The 20,705-nt window shown below is 35.5% G+C and overlaps 1 protein-coding gene across 7 annotated transcripts in view; it reads right to left on the bottom strand.

Annotated features, from left to right (window-relative positions):
• LAMA2 (laminin subunit alpha 2) overlaps positions 1–20,705 on the bottom strand; it is a 320,859-nt gene that overhangs the window by 32,630 nt on the left and 267,524 nt on the right. For 6 of the 7 annotated variants that reach the window (XM_042877434.1, XM_042877458.1, XM_042877450.1 and 3 more), the window contains 7 exons: positions 18,110–18,226; positions 15,273–15,455; positions 14,091–14,096; positions 12,836–12,990; positions 11,169–11,312; positions 10,128–10,261; positions 3,396–3,555 (listed from right to left, as the gene is read on the bottom strand). In XM_042877434.1, coding sequence (XP_042733368.1) covers positions 3,396–3,555; positions 10,128–10,261; positions 11,169–11,312; positions 12,836–12,990; positions 14,091–14,096; positions 15,273–15,455; positions 18,110–18,226 — 899 coding nt within the window. The remainder of the gene's footprint in view (positions 1–3,395; positions 3,556–10,127; positions 10,262–11,168; positions 11,313–12,835; positions 12,991–14,090; positions 14,097–15,272; positions 15,456–18,109; positions 18,227–20,705) is intronic. The other variant, XM_042877442.1, reaches the window with a different exon arrangement.

Here is a 20,705-nt window from a genome sequence, read left to right as displayed (position 1 = left end):
TAGAACTCAGTTTGAAGTGATTTACTGTATGTGAAAGCAAAGCAAGTACAAAGAGAACAAATACCAGAAGATGTTTCTTATTATCTCACATATCAAGATTAATATGTAATCTATTTAATCCTCTAGAACAATTGAATGACAAAAAGGTGAGATAAGTTTTGTATCAGTCAAGATGGAAAAGCTCATTTAATTGAGACTTAGGCCTATGCAGAATGATCCCTGAAGAATGGGGAACTGCCCAGGCTTTCACATCACATCACCTGCTTCCCAGCCATCTGGAGAACTGCTTGCTTGCGCTAGCAAGTAAGTCCAGCAGTCCAGCCTCTTTTTGAAGTCTACCTGTGTTTTCATTTGAGATATCATGGAAAGAGCTATGAGGAAACTTGCCCACTGTACAACCAGCAAAATTCACCTGCTCTTAATTCTCAAAAGCCTGGAATTTGAGTATCCAAACTAAAAAACTGAGTATGTGAGCTCAGCTGGCTACACCTCTAAAGGTCATGCTGAGTTTTGGATGCAGAAAAATGTGCAGATAGCAAAGCAATTTTAACTTAAAATGCATCAAAACTCATTAGGTTAGGGTCATACACATTGGGTGAGGTTCATTTGATCATAACATGGTGCTATGATCAGATAGGTAATATATGATTGTACACAGAGTACTTATCTCAGAATGATCTTTCTAAAAATACCTGGCTTCATTTAAATATCACTTCATCAATACAAACTGATTGAAAAACTATTTACTTAGCTATTTAAGATAGACAAGCACCTGCTGTTTTCCATACAGCAATTATGAATATTAAGACCTTGCAAGAGAATATGAAGAAGTGCAACTTAAAAATATTACAGCAAAAGTATGACTCAAAAGACTTAATGTTCTGATGATATTTCTTGGGATAATTGGGAAGGTTTTAATTAGCAACAAGAGGAACTTAATGTCAGTTTGAAAAATTCATGACATGTGAGTATCATAGTCTTCAACTCAAGTCAAATGAAAGATGTTTTTAAAAACTGAAAGTGACCATTCTTCAGGTCAGTGACCTTGACAAACATCCAAAACACAGTTTTAAACAAAATTCTCAGTTAAAAACAATTTTTTGTGAACATGACAACTGATGATTTTTTTTTTTAAGTAAATATCATTTATTCAGACTGTGTCTGAGCAGAGCAAGTCTGATAATGTTTAAAACCCTAGATAGGAAATATTCCAGTCGCCTTGAATGTACAATACACTGTCTCCTACCTCTGCCCTTCTCTTAATTTACCCCAGGGGGAAAAATTATGATAGTTTTCTCGTTGGAAAAAAACTTAAGAAATCTCTAGAAAACATCTGGAAAATTCTTACTGAGTTTGAAAACCACTGCTCAGGCATCAGATTTTCTGTAGCTTCCATAATTTCTGTTCAGGTTCAGTACTTCACACTTTATTCTAAAACTGTCTTATGTGCTCAGTAAACGTGCTTATTACCCACTTCTGCCTCACTGTCTAACTAGGAGAAAAATCAAAAACATTTAGGAAAGAATTTAGGTTTAATTTAGGTTTTCATTCCAGGCCCTTTTGTCTATCCCAATAGATCAAGAGCCCTTAAACTCTTTTTGCTCTTGAAATTCTTTGCTATTCTTCTATTTCTAACTTTTTCTTAAGTACACACTCCATCATTAAGCAGTTCTTTGTAATCGAGTGTTATTTAAACAATGTTAGCCTTTAAATAAAACCCCCAAATAATTACAAATAACATTAAAAAACAAAAATGAAATAACAAGCACTAGATAAAATATTACACATTTTAAAACTCAAACTAAATGAAGTGAGATAACCTTTGTGGTGACATTTCATTAGAGTGATTGGTGTGAGCTTTTGGACCTGGTTACTCAAATACTAGATATGATCTCTTTTTACACCTTTGTCTCACTTCTGCCATCAGGCTACAATACTAAGAGCACTTTATTTAACAATAAGAAACTTGTAAACGTGAAAAATGACATCAAGGAAAACATACATTATTATTTAGTCCAATGTAATAACTTTGCCATTGAAATTAAGACCAGGCATGAGACTAATTTATGCCATGACAATCTATGCCACGTGACATCTCCTATTCTCTGGATTTTTAAAGTAACCATAATAATATTTTTCAAAGTAGAATTCAAGGTCAAAGCTCTGAGAACCAGCATTAAACACATAAACGTATATAAATGGTGCAATTACATTTCAGCACTTGTCCCACATGTGCTCTGAACTTGCAAGTGAAATCTAAAACAAAGCGTGGTTAAGCACTTGCATAGGCTCCCCAGGGAGGTGGTTGAGTCACCATCCCTGGATGGTGTTGAAAAGCTGTTTGGATGTGGTGCTCAGGGACATGATTTAGTGGAGGGTTGTTAGAGTTAGGGTAGTATGGTTGCGTTGCGATTGGACTTGATGATCTGTGGGGTCTTTTCCAACCTGAGCAATTCTATGATTCTAAAATTCAAATAAGGTTTGGGTTTAAGTTAGCATTTGAGTTTGAAGTTTCACAATTCCTTCAGTGGATCACCCAAAGAAAACAGTCCAAAAACTACACATCACTTAATTTCTACAGTCTTAAAACAGTCAATGAAATGTAAATAATTTATCAACCAAACTCTCAAGTTTTTTCCTAGATGTAGAATGATGAAAGGGTTTTCTTAATCACAGTTCTGGCACTTAGAATTGGTACATGGGCCAGTCTTCCTAAGCCAGCAGTCACTGCAGACTGCACTTACACATTTCAGTGGGATAGGCAGAAAGAACCCTACAGCCTTTATGGACTTGTGTTTTTTTGATCTTTGGGCCATTGCACAGCACTGCAAGCACAGAACAGTGTCAATTTTGCTCAGTGGAATATTTATTCCACTGAGTCATTATGGCAAGTAAGAAACACAATATAATGCCAGTGTAAATACATTTGTATTTACAGCAGTAGAAATTTATGTTTATCAAACACAGAAAAAAAAAAAAAAAGAAGAAGAAAAGAAAGAAAACAAAGAATAATTATTAGGTCTGGGATGTTGTGCGATATAAACCAACTCTCTCCAGTTTATTTCCATTGCCTCTGCAAACGCAAATCAAGGCACAGAGCACATTAAGCTAGTGAGAACACTCTTGTTTTGCAAGGGTCACTGTTCTCTACAGTATAGAGCCACTTTTAGTAAATGATGATTCAGTAATTGTAAAAATACATTTGAAGAGTTCTTGTTTATGGCAGAAAGCAGACACCTTTAGCTGCTTCTAGACAGAAAGCCTACATGTTCTTAATAATATCTCAAGAGCACAAATACAACTAAAGCACCTCCAACAATGACACAAGCATACTAAAGCTTACCATTTTTAGTGTAAGTAGTAATGGAATACAGTAGTGCCATACAGTACATTACCTTTATTTTTCCAGTTAAACCTCCAACAAACAGCAGGGCATTAGCATCTACATCCAAAATGGTATATCCAGGTGGTGAGACACCACTGAAAGTGGCTGGCACAATGCTGGCTTTGGGGCCATCCAGTGCTCGCACTGATATAGTGCCATTTTTCCCAGTCCTAGACATTTTAACAAAATAAGCACAGTTTCAGTAAACCGTAGTTAAATATGGTAAGTAGTCTGCTTTAGATGGCATCTTTTAATAAAGGCATGTATTACTGATCTGGTTATGTTCCATGTTGATACAGGTTAATAAACTCTTAGACTTGTGTAATTTAAAGAGAACTTCTTTTCATCACCTCAATATTTTTTTAGCACACAATTCAATAGTCAGATGAAGTGGAACATTCACTGAAACAAGAAAATTGTGTTTGTTTTTTTTTTTTAATTAATATTGTAACAAAACTAGTCTTGACTAGTTGTTTCCTGATGTTACAAGTGAGGTAGGCAAAGATTCAAATTGTATTGTGAAATTTCTAAGGTTTACTGGGTTATATTTGCTCCACAATGAATATCATGCGACAAGCTTCACTGGGGTGCACAGAATTTGTTCTTTATGTACTGGAGCTCCCTGGTTGTTTAACAAATTGGCACAAACCTCACTGAATTTAAAGGTGTTACTTTACCATCCTCTCGAAACCAAATGAAATATTGATAATAACAGTAAAAGAATCCACCATTAGTTAATAGTTAATAATAATTAATTTACCATTAATTAACAGCAGCAGTTTTTTTTTTGCTCCTTAGGTTGTTATACTAGTACAGCAAGTGGTATGGAAAGAATTTTTACTAGTCTTTGTCAACAGAAGGAATGAAATGTGGAGAGAGGTGACTCCTCCTGGTTGTTCAAGTATATTAAAATGTATTTCAGAGAAAACTTTGGAAGATTTTGAATAACTTTGAATACTTCTTTCCGAAGTAATTTTCTTAGTATTTTACTACCGTACAGCAGTATGGATAGCAGTTTTTATTCAGAAGTAAACTATTAGGCATTTATGGCCACGTAAATGCCAGTGATTCCTCTCCCTCTCATATAGATGAACCAGAATTACCACACTTTTTTTTTTCTTTTTTTTTTCTTTTTCTTTTTTTAAATGAGGCCATCACGTAATTGTAGAAATGAGTAACACTGAATGTGACTCAAATCCTGTCATGTGCAGATGAGGGACCGAGTATGTTTATTAATGTGGTGGAGGAGTGGCAGGGAGATGAGAACGACCATGTATTGTGGATTTATGGATAACTTTGGAAATTGCTGCTTCAATTCATTTTTAATAGGATCTCTAATTTCACATAACCACAGACATGTTAATTTGGAAATTCACAGCATGAACATCTGGTCTTGCAACCTAAACCAGCACTGAGATACTCAGCATTGAAATTTTAAAACACATTTACTTGATAATTAATGCAGAAATACTCTGTATTAAATAACACTTATTTTCTTGAGTGTATACCTGTCCAGAGGAACTGTACTTTTTTTAGACAACCTATTGTATTTTGTTGGCTATTAGCCTTACGCTCTAAAAATTACTTACTACATGTTTGCAGGCTAACTGAACAGCATTTTTCTCAGAAAACAGATTTTACATTTGTATTTTTGTCAAAGGTGTCAGGAGGAAGGATTTTAAATAAAAATAAATAATAAATAAATATATAAAAATAATAACATTTATCAAAAATTTTCCACAAGTAGTTTTCTAGACTAAGAGCCGCATGCCCATCCCATCAAGATACTGCCAAGTAACAGCTAAAAAGAAGGAAAAAACAACCAACCAAAACACACATTGATTTTCTGAAGTCCTGGACTTTGTTGCATGTAAAGATGCTTTTTTTTTTTTTTTTTTTTTTTTTTCCCTAATTAGAAAAAAAAAAGACAGGCTTGGTGTGTTGAGGTAACAAGAAAATTAAAAGTTAAGCGCATACCTTTCAGGAAGAACTGTCATTTCTATTAAATGCAACTTTACTTGAAGAACTCATATTTAGTGTGTTAACTTAAGCTACTGAATGAGTTAAAACTAAACATTATTTATTTCTGGATTTAGAGATTCAGAAAGTCTAATAATTATTCCTGCATTTAGAAAGTTTACTGGACCAAGGCTTTAGAGAATGGAAAAAAATTAGAAAACTATGCATTTATGTCTAGAAATCTCTTTAACAATTCATTTAGCTCAGAATCTGTCAGCCTCATCCAGAATAAATTGAGAGTCTTCTTGTGAAATAACATCTCACTGGAAATAAGTCATTTAAAGCCAAAAAAAAAAAAAAAAAAAAAAATCTTGCCTGCCCTAGAGATAGGGATATCAAAGCTTTCCATGTGAAAACCATATATTTGCAGAAAAATACTGGAGACTTTCAATTACTTCTAGCTTGATTTGGTAACTCAAGAGATCATATAGATGGGAGTTCCAGGGAATCCAGGGAATCTCCTAGTGATATTTGGGGTACGTAAATGCATAGTTACTCCCAACCATTTAAAAGCAGTGGGGTCAAACAATTCACATTCTTCTAATTAATTTTTTTTTGGTTGGAAATTCTTTTAATGACAATTATTTTAACTTTTATTCCCAAATCAATGGAATGTTAAGTAGATAGCATTCTATGTGGCAGAAATTCTAAAGTTTCTTTTTTTCCAGGTTTATTAATAAAATAAGGTTTATTTTTATTATTATTCAAGTTTATTAATAAATCCCTATAAAGGGCTTCAAAACATAGTTCTCAATGTAGTAATTGTTGGAAGACTTTAACAGTTACTAGCGGCTCCTATTCAACTGAAATCACGACTCCAGTGGTTCTAGTTTAAAAACATTCAAACGCAATAACATTGAAGGGACTGAGCAGACTGACACTTTTTAGGGTGCTTAATATGTTACAAGTAGCATGGGTGTCTTTCATCTTCAAACAGATGGAAATGCTAACTATAGAGTCTCTTTCATAAATAATTCTCTCTTACTTAGGGAGGACAATTGAGCTTGAAGAAAGAAGTTGGCTAACTTGGCAGCAAAAAGACATTGGTATCTGATGCATGACAAGTCATCAGATTAGAAGATATTACTTTTGTGGTAGTCAATTCAAGATGAACTGTTGGGTTAAAGATATATCAGCACTTTGGTGGCTGATCATCTGATACATTTGCACAATACCACGTATGCAGGATTTGTGCTTTAGGAGATGCATGATACAATTGAGATGACTTCTGCAAGTTATCAACATTAGATTACAAAATACCATGAAGAAATATCTGCTCCTTGATACCTGGACTACAAAGAAAACCATTACTCGAAAGTATGGCTTAGATTTGCCTTAGTAGTTTATGATTGAATTCTTGCTGAGCTGAGCTGGATATGCTTAGTGAGAATTTGTGATTCATCTGTCCTTTCCAAGGAAGGGAATTGTTTAAACTCTACCATTAATAATGGTAATATTTAAAATGTGCTTAATTAAAATCACAACTAATCAGATCCAGCTCCTAACAGGCCTGCTGACATCAAGTGACATTGTTCCACTGATCAAGAGTGACTCAAAAATACTCTAATATATATTTGACTGTTCCACAAAATTGACTCTGCGTGTTTCAAACCTGCTTCTAATCTTTTTGTCACAAACTGTTTATGTTATATTTTCCTTCATTAATTGATACTTCAGTTGATTGCAGTCTTTAATGTCAATCAGATTCATCTCTGTAAGAAGGTACATAACTGTAAGTAGCTGTTAAGTTCTTGTGCAATCAAAGTAAAGGGAATTGCTTATTCCATAGGCAAATGGTACATTAAATGAATAAATACATTTTACTTCAATTCTATACAAATAAAAATTTAAACATTTCCATGATGGCCTCTGTATATATGATAAAATGCACAGAATTAGTGTACTTGAAATAAAAAGACAAGGAAAATAAAAAGCTTCTATGGAAAACAGATGCAGTAGTTAATAAATTGGTCTTAGCAGATGGGAAATTTTGGCCTGGTGGTTAACTGAATTGAACATCCCTGATCATCACTTAACAGTCAGCTGTTTCATATTTAGATTTCAATCCATAAGCTGAATGATTTTGAGGCTTTCACGGCCTCTGAGCCAACACATCTTCTCTTTATAAGCCCTTTTGAGACTCTTAGTTAAAACCTGCTATCAGTCTTTAAAGCTATCATATTTACATAGTTAAATCTACCATTGCAAACACGTTTCAATGCCTGTCATCATTGAAATATGAGGCAAAATTTAGCAAGGCCAGAATTTCCCCATGGCCTTTCTGACCTCTCCTCCACTCTAAGTGGATGTCCTGCCATCTGGCAGCTCTGTCAGTTTGCTGGAAAAGTAGCTGGAACTGAGAAGAAATTTAGAGAACAAAAAGATAGAATGTAATGAGTAAAACTCTTCAACAGCTTATGAAGAAGCGTTATCAAATGGACTAAAATATTTGAAGTCAGAAAATCTTCAGCAGGGCACGTAATTAATGAAGTCTGCCTTAGGAATATAAAACTAGTCCCGAGTTCTTCATCTTGATCCCACAAATCCAACTAATGCCTTTGCATGTAATTCTCCTGAATTGTGCAGCTGTAATTGTTCCAAATTGCTGATCCAGCAGTTCGTTTAAAACTAATGGCATGCACATCCTGTGTATTTAGAACAAATAACTTAATAGGCACTGTTCATTTGTAGAATGTGTGAATTTTTATACCATATCCTGGCCCATATTCTGCTGAAGCAGCTTTATTCTAAATAGAAGTCTGGTATTACTGTGTCATGAAGCTATTTTAGTATGCACAATATGAAGTGATGAAGATTTCAACTATTCCTATCATAACCAAGCTTGTATTTCACAAGCAACGAGATTTCATTAAGTCAGCTACTAGAGAAAGTGCCATGATTTTATTTCTTTCTCTGTCCTGAATGTCTGATTTCTGTGATTTCGCTAAATTATTTAAACTGGATGCCATTTTCTTCTCTCAGAGCTATGGATGTAACTGGATTACAATTTTTCTTTTCCCTTTCTTCTTTCTCTCAGTGTATAACTGTACTATCATTTCTACATTTAATACTAGGTGAAATATAACATGTAAGGATGCAAAAGGATTATTCAGCTTTCATCAGATTGCAATATAGACAACGTTATCTAATTTGCTAGGAGAGTAATTCAAGAGGAAAGGATAATGGATATAAAGTTCCATAATCCTTATGCTGTAATTATTAAACTGTATGTTACATGCAATTTAAATGGAAAATACAAAATTCAAAAAACTAATTTGAAAACTGAATATTAAGTTATCTATTTATCTAAAGTTCAAAAGCATTCAGCAACTGGACTGAAATACGAAACATATTGAGAATATTCTATCCTTGATTTTTCATAAGCTGTATCTTTTTTAACATCTCTAGTTTGAAGAGATATTCTGGCTATGGAAATGGCATTTTGAGTAAGAATCAAGATACTGGTGTATGACAGGCCTTTCATTTGCAGTACTGCAAGACCAGAAATTCAGAAATGGTGCTTCTCTTTGAAATTCAAGATGAAAAGAATAGCAGTTATCTGTCTGAATGTCAAAACCTGTAACTAATTTTTAAAGGATGCTAGTCAAAGAAGAGAATTCATAAAGCTGAAATGAAAGGTAGAAAGGAGGGAGTATAAGCAGTCATGGATTGCTGATGCATGAGGGAAAATATGTGATGAAATTATATTCTTGAAGCAGAACAATTCACATTTCAATAGTAATTGCAGCGTATTCACTTTTGGTATTATTGGATGTAGGTTCAAAACCTTCCACTAAACCAGCTTACAATTGCTTATGATATTACCTTGCATTAAAAATAGATGTTTTAAACACAGCAAACACTTCCATAAACCTGAGATGTACAAACCTGAGATGAGGACAAATGTGAAGTCTGCAGAGTTGCATGCATCAGTATAGGTTAGAAGCTGACATACTGGAAAGGAGCTCTGTGGAGAAGGACCTGGATGATCAGGTAGACCACAGGTTGAGCATGAGTCAACAGCATGCCCTTATGGCTGACATACATTCTCTTATGGGGTGAATTGTAAAGACCAGGGTCAGCATTTAAGGAACATTATCCTCCTACACTACTCTGCCCTGTGAGGCTGTATCTGGAGTACCATGTCCAGTTCTGGACTCCTTTGTTCAAGAAAGGCAGGGAATTTCTAGAGAATCCAGTGGAATACCATAGAGATTATGAGGGGTCTGGAGCATCTCTTGCATAAAGAGAGGCTGAGAGATTTGGGGTTGTTCAGCCTGGAGAAGATAAGACTGAGAGGAGGATCTTATCAATGCTTATAACTACCTAATGAGTGGGAACCAAGTGGATTGGGTCTGGTCCTTTTCAATGGTGTCCAATTACAGAGCAAGGGATAATAGGCACAGACTGTAACATAGGAGGTTCCATAAACTATGACAAAAACTTCTTTGCTTTGAGGGTGACAGAGTACTGGAATGAGCTGCCTGTAGAAGTTGTGAAGTCTTCTTCCCTGAAGACATTCAAAACATGCTTGGACACTTTCTTGTATAACCTACTGTAGGGAACCTGTTTTAGCAGAAAGGTTGGACTACATGATCTCCAGAGGTCCTTTTCAACCCTATGATTCTGTGAAACATGATAAGAATGGATTGGAATTAAATCTTGCTTAATTTAGCTGTTTTTTCATTAGGAAACAAATCTATGAAGTGAAATATGTACTTGCCTAGAGGCTTCAATCCGGTACCAAAACCCATCATCAATGGTCAGATCTGGATACTCTACCCGTCCAACACCAGATCCCACATCCCACAGGAAGCTCACTTTGCCTTTGCGCATTTCTATGGCCAAGAAGTCAGTCTGTGTACAAAATATAAAAACAGAACCAGTCTCATATTTTGATAAAAGAAAACTCTCCAGAACTCTTCACATTTCAGAAGACATTTGAATGGGGCAATAGAAATTCACTTACAGACAACAGAGTATGAAAACTAACTCTCACAGTGACTGAGATTGTCTTTTCCCTGCTTTCCTTGATTCAAGCAAGGAATCTTATGACAAATATGACAAATGACTTCTGTCAGTGATACGTAGCATGTAAGCTGCTAGACTTACAGAAATGTTGGTACTGTAGCAAGTAAGAAGAGAACTTAACTCAGACTGACGTTATTTGTAAAACATCCATTGGATGGCAGAAACATGTCAGGATTGTAGACTAATACATGATGCCATCTAGCCTCTTCATTTTGTATTAGGTATATAAAGTATATAGTTCAAAATGTTAGAAATGCACTGTTTTTCCCATTTGCTGAATTACTGTTGATTATTCTAGAAGCTTGTCTGCTAGAGTGCCCTTGGGAAACTGAGTCATTCATCATTACTGTGCTTGCAATCATAGTCTTGACATAAAATTATAATAAACTGGAGCTTTGACAGATTCAAGATGATTAGCCACTTCTTCCCCAAGGAAAAGCCCACAAACAACCCCCAAAATGCTTTGGTTGCACTGTGAATTTTAAAGCCCTAATGTAGCTCATGTAGCAGTCTTAGATTTTATAGCTAGTTAAAATACTAAAAAATATTTGCCAGTTATATTTTAGCAGTCCCTATATTAATACCAAAGCAACTCTCTAGTTTATCTTAGATCCTCTACTACTACTTTGAAGCCTCAAAGTGGAAAAAAGAAAAGCCTTTTTCATCTTCTGTGTCTGTCAGTAACCTGATTTGATTGAGCAATGCTGACAAGAAAAGCAGGAGACAAACTTACAAACTTGGCACTTCCAAGGTAAAAAAGAAGATTGTCAGCAACTACAGTCTTCACATTGATAATGATGGTATTGTATGTTCCTTTCTTTATTTCTGGTCTGTATGTCCGAATACAGTTGCCTCCAGAAGACACGGACACTTTGATCTTCAAAAAAAGCATATTAGAAAAAATTTAGTTTACTGCTTATTATTCCAGAAGTAACCAAAAGATGTTTCTAAATCATTACAAAAATATAACTGTTTTTTCTTTCTCATTACCATTTCTGTGCTACAAGTAGCAAGTAGTTGCTTGGATACGTACAAGAGGTAGAAATGCAATTTTCTGTCTGGGATTGTTTCTTATGTTTTGATTAAAAGGCAATACAAACTCTTTCTAGCATTCAGGTTTGAAAGGATCAATTATATGGATCAAAAATAGCTAGAAGATATGTAGGTCTAACACAAGCAGCTGGGGAATTCTGGCTATGGAGACAGACTACAAGTAGAATACGTAGCCAGGAAAATACGTAGTGCTTCTGAAGGAATTGCAACATATTCCTCTGGGGTAGAGATGATGATCTATTTTTCTTTGTAATGTCTTTGATTATGCTAATTTAAGACACCTTTTAATAATTATTTTTTTAACCAACAGTTGTGTCTAACACTGTTTTCACATAGTCCCTAACGGAGCTGGTATTCATTACTAGGTTTCATTTTCACTGCTCAAATGACATATGCATTTGGACACTTGTGCTAGTTTCCTTAGGCTCAGTAGCACAGATGAAAACAGCATACTATTTGCTTTCATAATGCCAGCATAGACATAATGACAGTACAATCGTATTTCAATTCCAGATAGACATGTTTATGTTTTAGAGTAGATGTACATAATGATATCGCCTCTTGCTTAGGGCAGACTTTATAAAGAATGAGACCTGTTATATGACCAAACAGACTACTTCCTTTCCTCAGAAATGCTGAGCAGGTAAGTACTTAGAAGCCTTCAGACAAAAGAACATAAGAAGAAAGCTATTGCATCGCTGTAACTTGTTCCTCTATTGTGGGCAAATACGTAATACACATCCATTCTGGGCTCCTATTCTGTAGGTTGTTGGTTCTTTTCCCCAACCATTTTTCAGGAATTATCCTAACGTACTATCTCCAAGAACATTTTTCTCATTTTCTATTGGGTTACAAGCTGAATAACCTTAGCATTACCCAGCTGGTCCTCAAGCTTAAAGTACTGCTGAATTAGAGAAACTCCAAACTCAGTGATCAAACCAGAAATATACTCTCAACCCAAGTTTGCATCCTTAGACTCCACATTCTCAGGTGATATAAGTTATATGAATTGATACCAGGGGTTTTATCAGTACTCAGTCATGAATGACAAAGTAATTTTTTCTGCTATGCTATTACAATACTTCTTAAATAGTAACTCTTCCAAATACAGACCAACAGATATTATCCATTTAACGATGGTGCATTTTAAATGAAGAAACAAAACACAGAGAGGAAATTATCAGAAAATTTTTTGTTTATCTGAGAAATTATACTCCATTACTTGCTTTCTCTATGCTTTTTTTTTTTTTTATTAGGAAGTATTCACCTTGAGGAAAAGAAATATAAAAGTAGAAAATAAAATCCCACTAATATTTAAAAGGTCATCTTATTGAGAAAAAGGCTTACCGAATTGGCTTGCTTCCGAGCTTGGTTTATCAGCTCTTTTATCTGAGAAATGTTTTTCCCTAAATTATCTTGAAGTTCTTTGATTGGCTTGAGTCTATCAAGTAGGCGATCTGCCTCCTTTTCCAGGTGTTTTATACTTGAATCTGCATCAGCAACTTCATAAGGAAGAACAAAGCACAGTTTTAGAGTGGTGGCAGATGGTAATTATAAACTGTTATTTAAAAAAAAAAAAAGAAGAAAATTCTGCATAGACAATACTCAGGCAACATTATATGCTAATATGAGATATGCACAGACCAGGAAGCTACCTCAACAGAATTAGGTCATTTATGAACATTTAGAATGAAGTTAAGGTAGCAACAGAAGTAGATACAGATGTTAAACAAGAATTTTGAAGCAGTAACTGTGCCTCATGTCAGGATAATAGCAATGAAAATACTTACTGGAGCAAAATACAGTTACGAATGAATTATTTACATATGTTTTTTCTAAATCTACTTTTAAAAAATATGCTAGATAAATGAAAATTGATTAGTTTCCATTAGTAATTTCTGCAGAAGAACTAGGGGATTGCAGTTAAATGTTGAATTAACTTGAAGTTCATTCTTAAATTGTCTATAATGGCAACAAGAACAACATTTTTTTATTCTGATCACTTAACATTATCTGATAGCTTAAAATTATGAATATGTATTGAAAGCAGATTTTAAAAAATGACAATCATATGTAAATATTTTCTTTTTTCTCCCCCTCAAGTGAAAAATGTTTTTACAAAGGAGATTTTTTTCTTTTTCTTTAAGTTTCACAGGACATTTTTTTTTTGCCTTTCAACCTATAACTGGTGAACAATGCCTTCTTTTTGACATTTTTTCAGGAGATGTAAAGATTACAGCACTTGACTAGTGTGAGGGTATGGAATTGTGTGGATGACTGTGAAATGGACAAATCAGTACTTACCAAAAGAATGCAGATAGAATGGAAATAGTAATTATTATAATAGGGTAATGCTTACAAAGAGCATGAAAGTCTGGTTATGTGGTTTTTGAATACTAACTCAGACCAACTTTCAAGATGTTTCTTATAAGTTTCATAAGTTAGGCTAGTTACTAAGCCACTTCATCTCAGAGCCTTCAAAAAGTAACCATTTGAATGAGCAGCGTGGAACACCATGCATAAGCTTTGGCAGTAAGCAATGAATCATCATTATCTACTGGAAAAGGCACAATTAAAAAAGCAAGAAAGAAGACATACGTACTTATTTCTGTAGGCAAGATAGGGAGACAAAGAAAAGAGAAAAAAACAGAACATAGCATAAGAAAATGTTTTGAAGATCTAATCACAAATGCAAAGTAAGTTAAAGGACAAGATTCTAGATCTGGCCTATTCTAGATCCAGAAATGTCAAGAAGGTTTAGGCTACTTCCCTGTTATCACTACCAAGCCAGATATCATTACCTTGTAGACCTGCTTGTTGCATAAGTTGCCATAATATAACCACATTATTTCAATCAAAAACTGTTTTTAATGTTGTCTAAACTTCTAGGGATCTTTCTGTCTGATGATTATTTTTGGGGTTCACACATGTATTTCAGTTGATGAAGGTTCAGAAATTTCAGATAGGAAGACAGTGACAATCATTTTGCTAGTACAGCTAGAACTTGAAAAGGATATGTGTCCATAGAATGAGACTGACAATTTCCTAAACTAGATGTTTTTAGGTGCCTTTTTGCTAAGCTGACCACAACCTGGAAAGCACACATTAGCTGAGAAGTTAGTCCTTCAGTAATTTTGTAACAATATTCAGCCCTGGCTGTACAAACCTATGCAATACGCTCTGGTAATCTACAATAAAACGTTATACAATTTAGAATTCAATGTTATCCATCATAACCATAGTGGAAATTGCTAAAGAAGTAGCTAAAATGCTTGCTAAAGAAATTGTTATATTTGGTAACAGGCTTCCCTACAAAAAACAACAACAAAAAAACAAAAAATCAGCCTTAAAAAACATTTTCTTTTTTACCTTTTTTCTTCTTAAGTGTCTTCAGTATTCTACCAGAAACAGTAACTTGTACGAAAGATGTCACTGCATTTCACCCAGAAGTAATTACCTGGTTGACTGGAGGCTGGGTTAGTGCAAGGAATTTTACATGAATCAAGTAGTATATTGTCAACCAAGGACTGATTCTTTAATTATTCACCTACCTAGTTTAAAGACTAGTCTGTGGATCAGACCTACCAACCCACTACATGTTCAACCTCCTGATGGTAGCTTTTTTCACAGAAGACTAACAGCAGAAATAGAAACAATAGTTTCCTTTTTATCCCATCATAGTAATGCTATAAGGGTGAAATTGTTGAGTGTCTGTTTCATTTTGAGATGTAAAATGAAAACCAAAACAACAACAACAGAAAATCCATAGCAAAAAAGAACTTACTGTTCTTGATAGGGTCCTTCACAACAGCATTTGTTTTTGCCACATCATCTGCAAGCTTACTGTAGTTGTTTCGCAAGCCAAGGAGATTCTGGTTGAGGTCTTTAATCTGAGCCAGGACATCATTTGCAGAACTGTTGGCTTGTCTTGCTTTGTCTTTAGCTGCCTGTACCTTTATAGCTGTATCTGTAGGTAGAAAAGGACAATTAAATGATTGCCTAGAGTACAGAGTTTGTTTTCATACATCTCAAGAAAGAAGTTGGCCCAAAATTCTACCATCTTAAATTGTGTTGTGTAGTTCTTTACTCTTTAGAATCTTCATTTTAAGTAAGACTTTATTAATCATATGTCTGGACTGCAGAATCTGATCCTCTGTTTTTTTGAGATTACAAATACTCCTGAAAAGAAGAAAACACCCCACAGTGAAGTTGTGGTACTCGCAGGAACATTCTTTGCTACCTGTTTCCCACAAAATCGTGACATTGCTCCTGGAATTGCTGTCTCGCTGTGTTCTCCAATATGTCTTTGTGTCCCTCAGTCATAAGAACATTTCATAGTGCAGCTTGGAAGCTTGGACACTTCTGAAACGACCATGCAGCAATAGTGCTGCTTCTCATAATGACTGCAGCTCCTTGTTGTAGTCAGTGCAGCTAACAGACTGTACTGCAGGACTGGGAAAGCAAAGGAGGATGTGTTTATTTCCCAGTTCTGGCTAAGAGATGGTTGATAAGAGTGCTTATACCAAGATTTGCTCGGGCATGACTTCATGCTCCTGACTGTATGAAGACACGAGAAAACGCAGACACTATCACCATTTCAGGGAATCAAAAGTGTAAATTCCCAAACAGATGTGTTCTTCACATTCTGTGGATAGTATGATGCAATCAAGCCATGGCCCAGAGAAAAGGCAATGCTTTCTAAGACTGTAGAGAATTGGAAGGTTTGTCCTGAACCCTTTTTACTTTTTTGAACAAAATCATATTATACCTGTGCTCCAAACTACTCCACTCTTATTTCTGAAAGTTTGGCTTCGAAAATACCCCAAAATACAGTAGCACCTTGAAAGCACAACAGAACCTTTAATTAACCATTATCATCATCAATACTAAGAAGTGAAAGGAGAGAGCTCTCTGACTGCCTTTTTCCAATTTCTTTTTTCATCTTCTCTAAGTATCTCTTTTTAGTTCATTATTACAGGCTGCACCACTTTCTGGAAGAATGGAAAATGGGATTACCTTGTTACTTCCCTCTATTTGTCATACCAATTATATTTATTTTTAATCTATACCTGAACGTGTAGGTTCTTGTCCTAAGGCTGATCTATCCCTCTATCTCATTTTGATTTTTTTTTGTTTGTTTTAATTTCGTTATTTTATTTGGCTATTTCTATAGCATAGACACAAGAATTATTAGTTTAAGCTGTACTCTGTTTCCCTGAAACCTTGAAGAGCAAAATATATGACAGGGTCATTTTCTCTCCTGTCCTCATTGGTTATTTCCTTATTGGATTACTAATTTACTGTACTTTCTTATTCATGCCATTCATTTTCTTTGAATTTCACTCTTACAACACATCTACTTGCATATGAGAGTGTCCTTGTCCCAAGAGCAAGCACCCTGTAACTCTATTCTGGCAAGAGCTTATTACATTACTAATGGCTGCATATTTTACATATCTTTTACGTGTTTCACACTCACTATTCTGTCTCGTAAGGCCCACTGGCCTCCAAGGTCCATTTTATTTGACCGAGACATTTATCTGTGCACAAGAAGAGAAGCAGTCATGTCAATTCCTGTGGTCAAAACCCAGAAAGTGGCATAAGAGATGACATACTAAAGCAAATTCTTGTGAATGTCTGATTTCAAGGAATGCTACATCTAAAACAAAATGTTTCAGCTATCTGAAATCATGAAGACAACAAAGGGTAAGATGAATAATTTCTCACATCAAGTTTTTATTTGTAGTCTGGATCTTCCAGACCTACACAGATCAGAGAGAATATAGACTTTCTTCAGAGATTTTTCTTAAGCTTATATTCAGTTTATCATAATGCAGGGTCCCTTAGAAATAAAAGCTGTATCATATGACTGATAAAAGTTCCTTGTTTTCTAAAAAAAAAAAAAAAAAACCAACAAAAAACCCCAACCATTCCATCTATTACAAGAAAAATGCATTGTAGCTCTGTCTCTCACAAATACAACACAAAGTAGGTAACATCCCAACACGTAAGAATTTTAATTGATAACAGATTTTTCTTTTTTTTTTCCCCCAGAAGTGGTGGGTAAAACTATTTGTAAGTATGCTTAGTACGTTAGGGCTCACTGAGGAAGGCCTGTTCCAGTTCTAAGACACACAACAACAAGCTGACGTTGAATTGAAATTGCAGTATATATCAACGTGTTAGAAAGTGTGTTAGAAAGGTATGACAAAAAGAGCAGATTCCATTCTGATGTTTTCTTAAAAGTCATAAGGTGTTTATTGTTCTTATGTTATCATAAGAAGCATGCTTCATTTTACATGAGTTTCATAAACATGCTTTTCTATGTTTAAAGGAAAGACTGCCTTGGGATGTATCATAGTTCCTTAAATCCTTATTCTTTCTGAAACCAATCTTTTACAAATTACAGAAGTGGAACTCCTTTTACTGTGTCAAAATACAAACTTATAAAGGCATCTGTTTTCAGGCCAATTCTTTCTAGCTTATCTGTGCCTTGTACCGCAGCCCATGGTCAAAGTGCGCATGACATGGACCAGATAAAAGTCAGACAGATTTTCGGTGATAGAAAATGATGAAATAGGGCAGGGATAAGTCAAGCTTTGCAGTACTTTTCCAGCTTACCATTAGGAATGGCTGAGAGCTTCCCAAAGGTTTCATTCAAAGTTTTCAGGAGAATAGAATTCTTCTCATCAGCATCTTTCAGTCTGTTCTGCATACTGTCCAGGTTATCTTCCTTTTCTATAATAACAATAATTTGCAAGTTGTTTAACATTAAGATATTAAATAATGTAAGTAAGTTTGTATGTAAAGTAATGTACCTAAGTTGTAGGTATCAACGATAACATTTTCAGTTTAAGTTCCCTGATTCCATTGTATCTAAATGCCTCAGTTCATCTTACTGTTCTGTTTATCAGAGGTTTTCCTGAGGTTTACAGAGGAAAGAAAAAAAATTGCAACCACAGATGGAATGATTTACTGAGGCATAAAAATGATCCACTGGAAGATTCAAGTATGAAGTTTAGTCACAGAATCACAGAATCACAGAATTGTAGGGGTTGGAAGGGACCTCCAGAGATCATCGAGTCCAACCCCCCTGCCAAAGCAGGTTCCCTACACCAGGTCGCACAGGTAGGCGTCCAGGCGAGACTTGAACATCTCCAGAGAAGGAGACTCCACCACCTCCCTGGGCAGCCTGTTCCAGTGCTCCGTCACCCTCACTGTAGAGAAGTTCTTGTGCACATTTGTGTGGAACTTCCTATGCTGCAGTTTCCAGCTGTTTCCCCTTGTCCTGTCTCCACTCACCACTGAAAAGAGTCTGGCCTCACCATTCTGCCCCCCACACCATAGATATTTATAGACCTGGATCAGATCCCCTCTCAGCCTTCTTTTCTCAAGGCTGAACAGACCCAGTTCATTCAGCCTTTCCTCATAGGGGAGATGCTCCAGGCCCTTCACCATCTTTGTGGCCCTTCGCTGGACTCTTTCCAAGAGATCCCTGTCTTATTTGTACTGGGGAGCCCAGAACTGGACGCAGTACTCCAGATGAGGCCTCACCAGGGCAGAGTAGAGGGGGAAGATCACCTCCCTTGACCTGCTGGCCACGCTCTTTTTAATGCACCCCAGAATGCCATTGGCCTTTTTGGCCATGAGGCACCCTGCTGGCTCATGGCCAACCTGTCACCCATCAGGATGCCCAGGTCCCTCTCTGCAGAGCTCCTCTCCAGCAGCTCATCCCCCAGCCTTTATTCCTATATCCAAACACTACACGCATTTTCATATTAAAGATGTTGCCCGGGACAAATGATTTGACCACTGTGTGGAAAGAGGCAAGACTGATCAGAAAGAAAGAGTCAGCTTACTGCACCATTTGGAATGACCAAGGCATAGCTCTCATGAAACTTCTGAAAAATCACCCATGCTGATTAATAATTGAGGAAAACACACCATATCACCCTATCATTAATATGAGGAGACTACACTAACAACAAATTATTCTGAAAGATGTACATATGTATATAGGAAAAAGTCATCCTAATTAATCAAAACAGTTGTACATTACAGACTGTTACAAACTGATGTTATCTTTTATGGATCATTTCTGTTCTTCATCAATTGCTTTGAATAAAAATTATGGAGGGATTTTTGGAGCAATATTCAGCATTAGCAATAATTTTACAAACTCTCAAAAATGAGATTCTAGCTAAGCTTTACAGCTATTTAAACATACATTATTTCAAAATTTTAATGTTAAGTTTGGCACAGAAAATGTTTAATGCTTAAACAACAATGTTCAGGACCATTTTTCAATATTTCTTCATATCAGTATGGAGCTCTTCAGAACTGACAGTTGGTTATTTATTACCTTAAAGGCATGCCTTGTTGGGAAACTAATTCAACATCATGGTGCTTGATAGCAGAAGGAGGAGAATAATTTGTGTAAAAGTAGTTTAAGATAGAAAGTATGACATTGACCTTCAGAGATATGACAGATTATTGAAAATAAACACGTGGTTTCTGGATACATATTGAAGTAGGTCCTGGAATAGGAAAATATACTGGAGAAGAGATTTCTCAGTGAATAGGTCACACACTTGTGAAAAACAGAAAGTTCCACAAGGAACAATAATTAGACATATTAGATCTCCAACAGCATCAGAGCTGTAACCCTTTGTGAGAGAATAAGCAGAATTAATGGGTTACAAATGGGACTGTGGAATCCATAGACTCTAAAAGAGAAAGTTTTCTTAGAACTAGATGTGCAAAGAGCAACTTGAAATTAGAAAAATCAAACAAAATGCATATTACCTTCAAGAAATCATTAACTAAATCTTCCAAGACTATTTCCAAGACAGAAATGGGGAATGGAATGCAAATGAGAATCGTATTTTTGTTGCTAGATCCTTTGAAATGCCATTCTGGTAGGGATCTTTCTGCCTCATTTAAATCAGAGCAACAGTTCAGGTGTGCCTGGAGGCAATGCCCCAACAGAGGAATAGGATATTGGTGTCATGTGTGAAAGGCACAGTTAACAGTAGAATAAAGTTGGGAAGAATCTTCCATAAATTTTAAGATTATCCTTCTCAAAAATATTTCTAAGTGGTAGTTTTTGACTCTGCAGATGAATGAAACTACTCCTAATTTGATGTTAAACTAGGATGAACACATAGGATTCTGCTCTTAAGCAATCTGAGACTTTATCTGAGTTCATTTGTCATTA

This window comes from Lagopus leucura, unplaced genomic scaffold (genome assembly GCF_019238085.1).
Source record: "Lagopus leucura isolate 7727_CA_CO unplaced genomic scaffold, USGS_WTPT01 Super-Scaffold_73, whole genome shotgun sequence".
NCBI lineage: Eukaryota > Metazoa > Chordata > Aves > Galliformes > Phasianidae > Lagopus > Lagopus leucura.
This window is presented reverse-complemented; position numbering and strand designations above follow the sequence as displayed.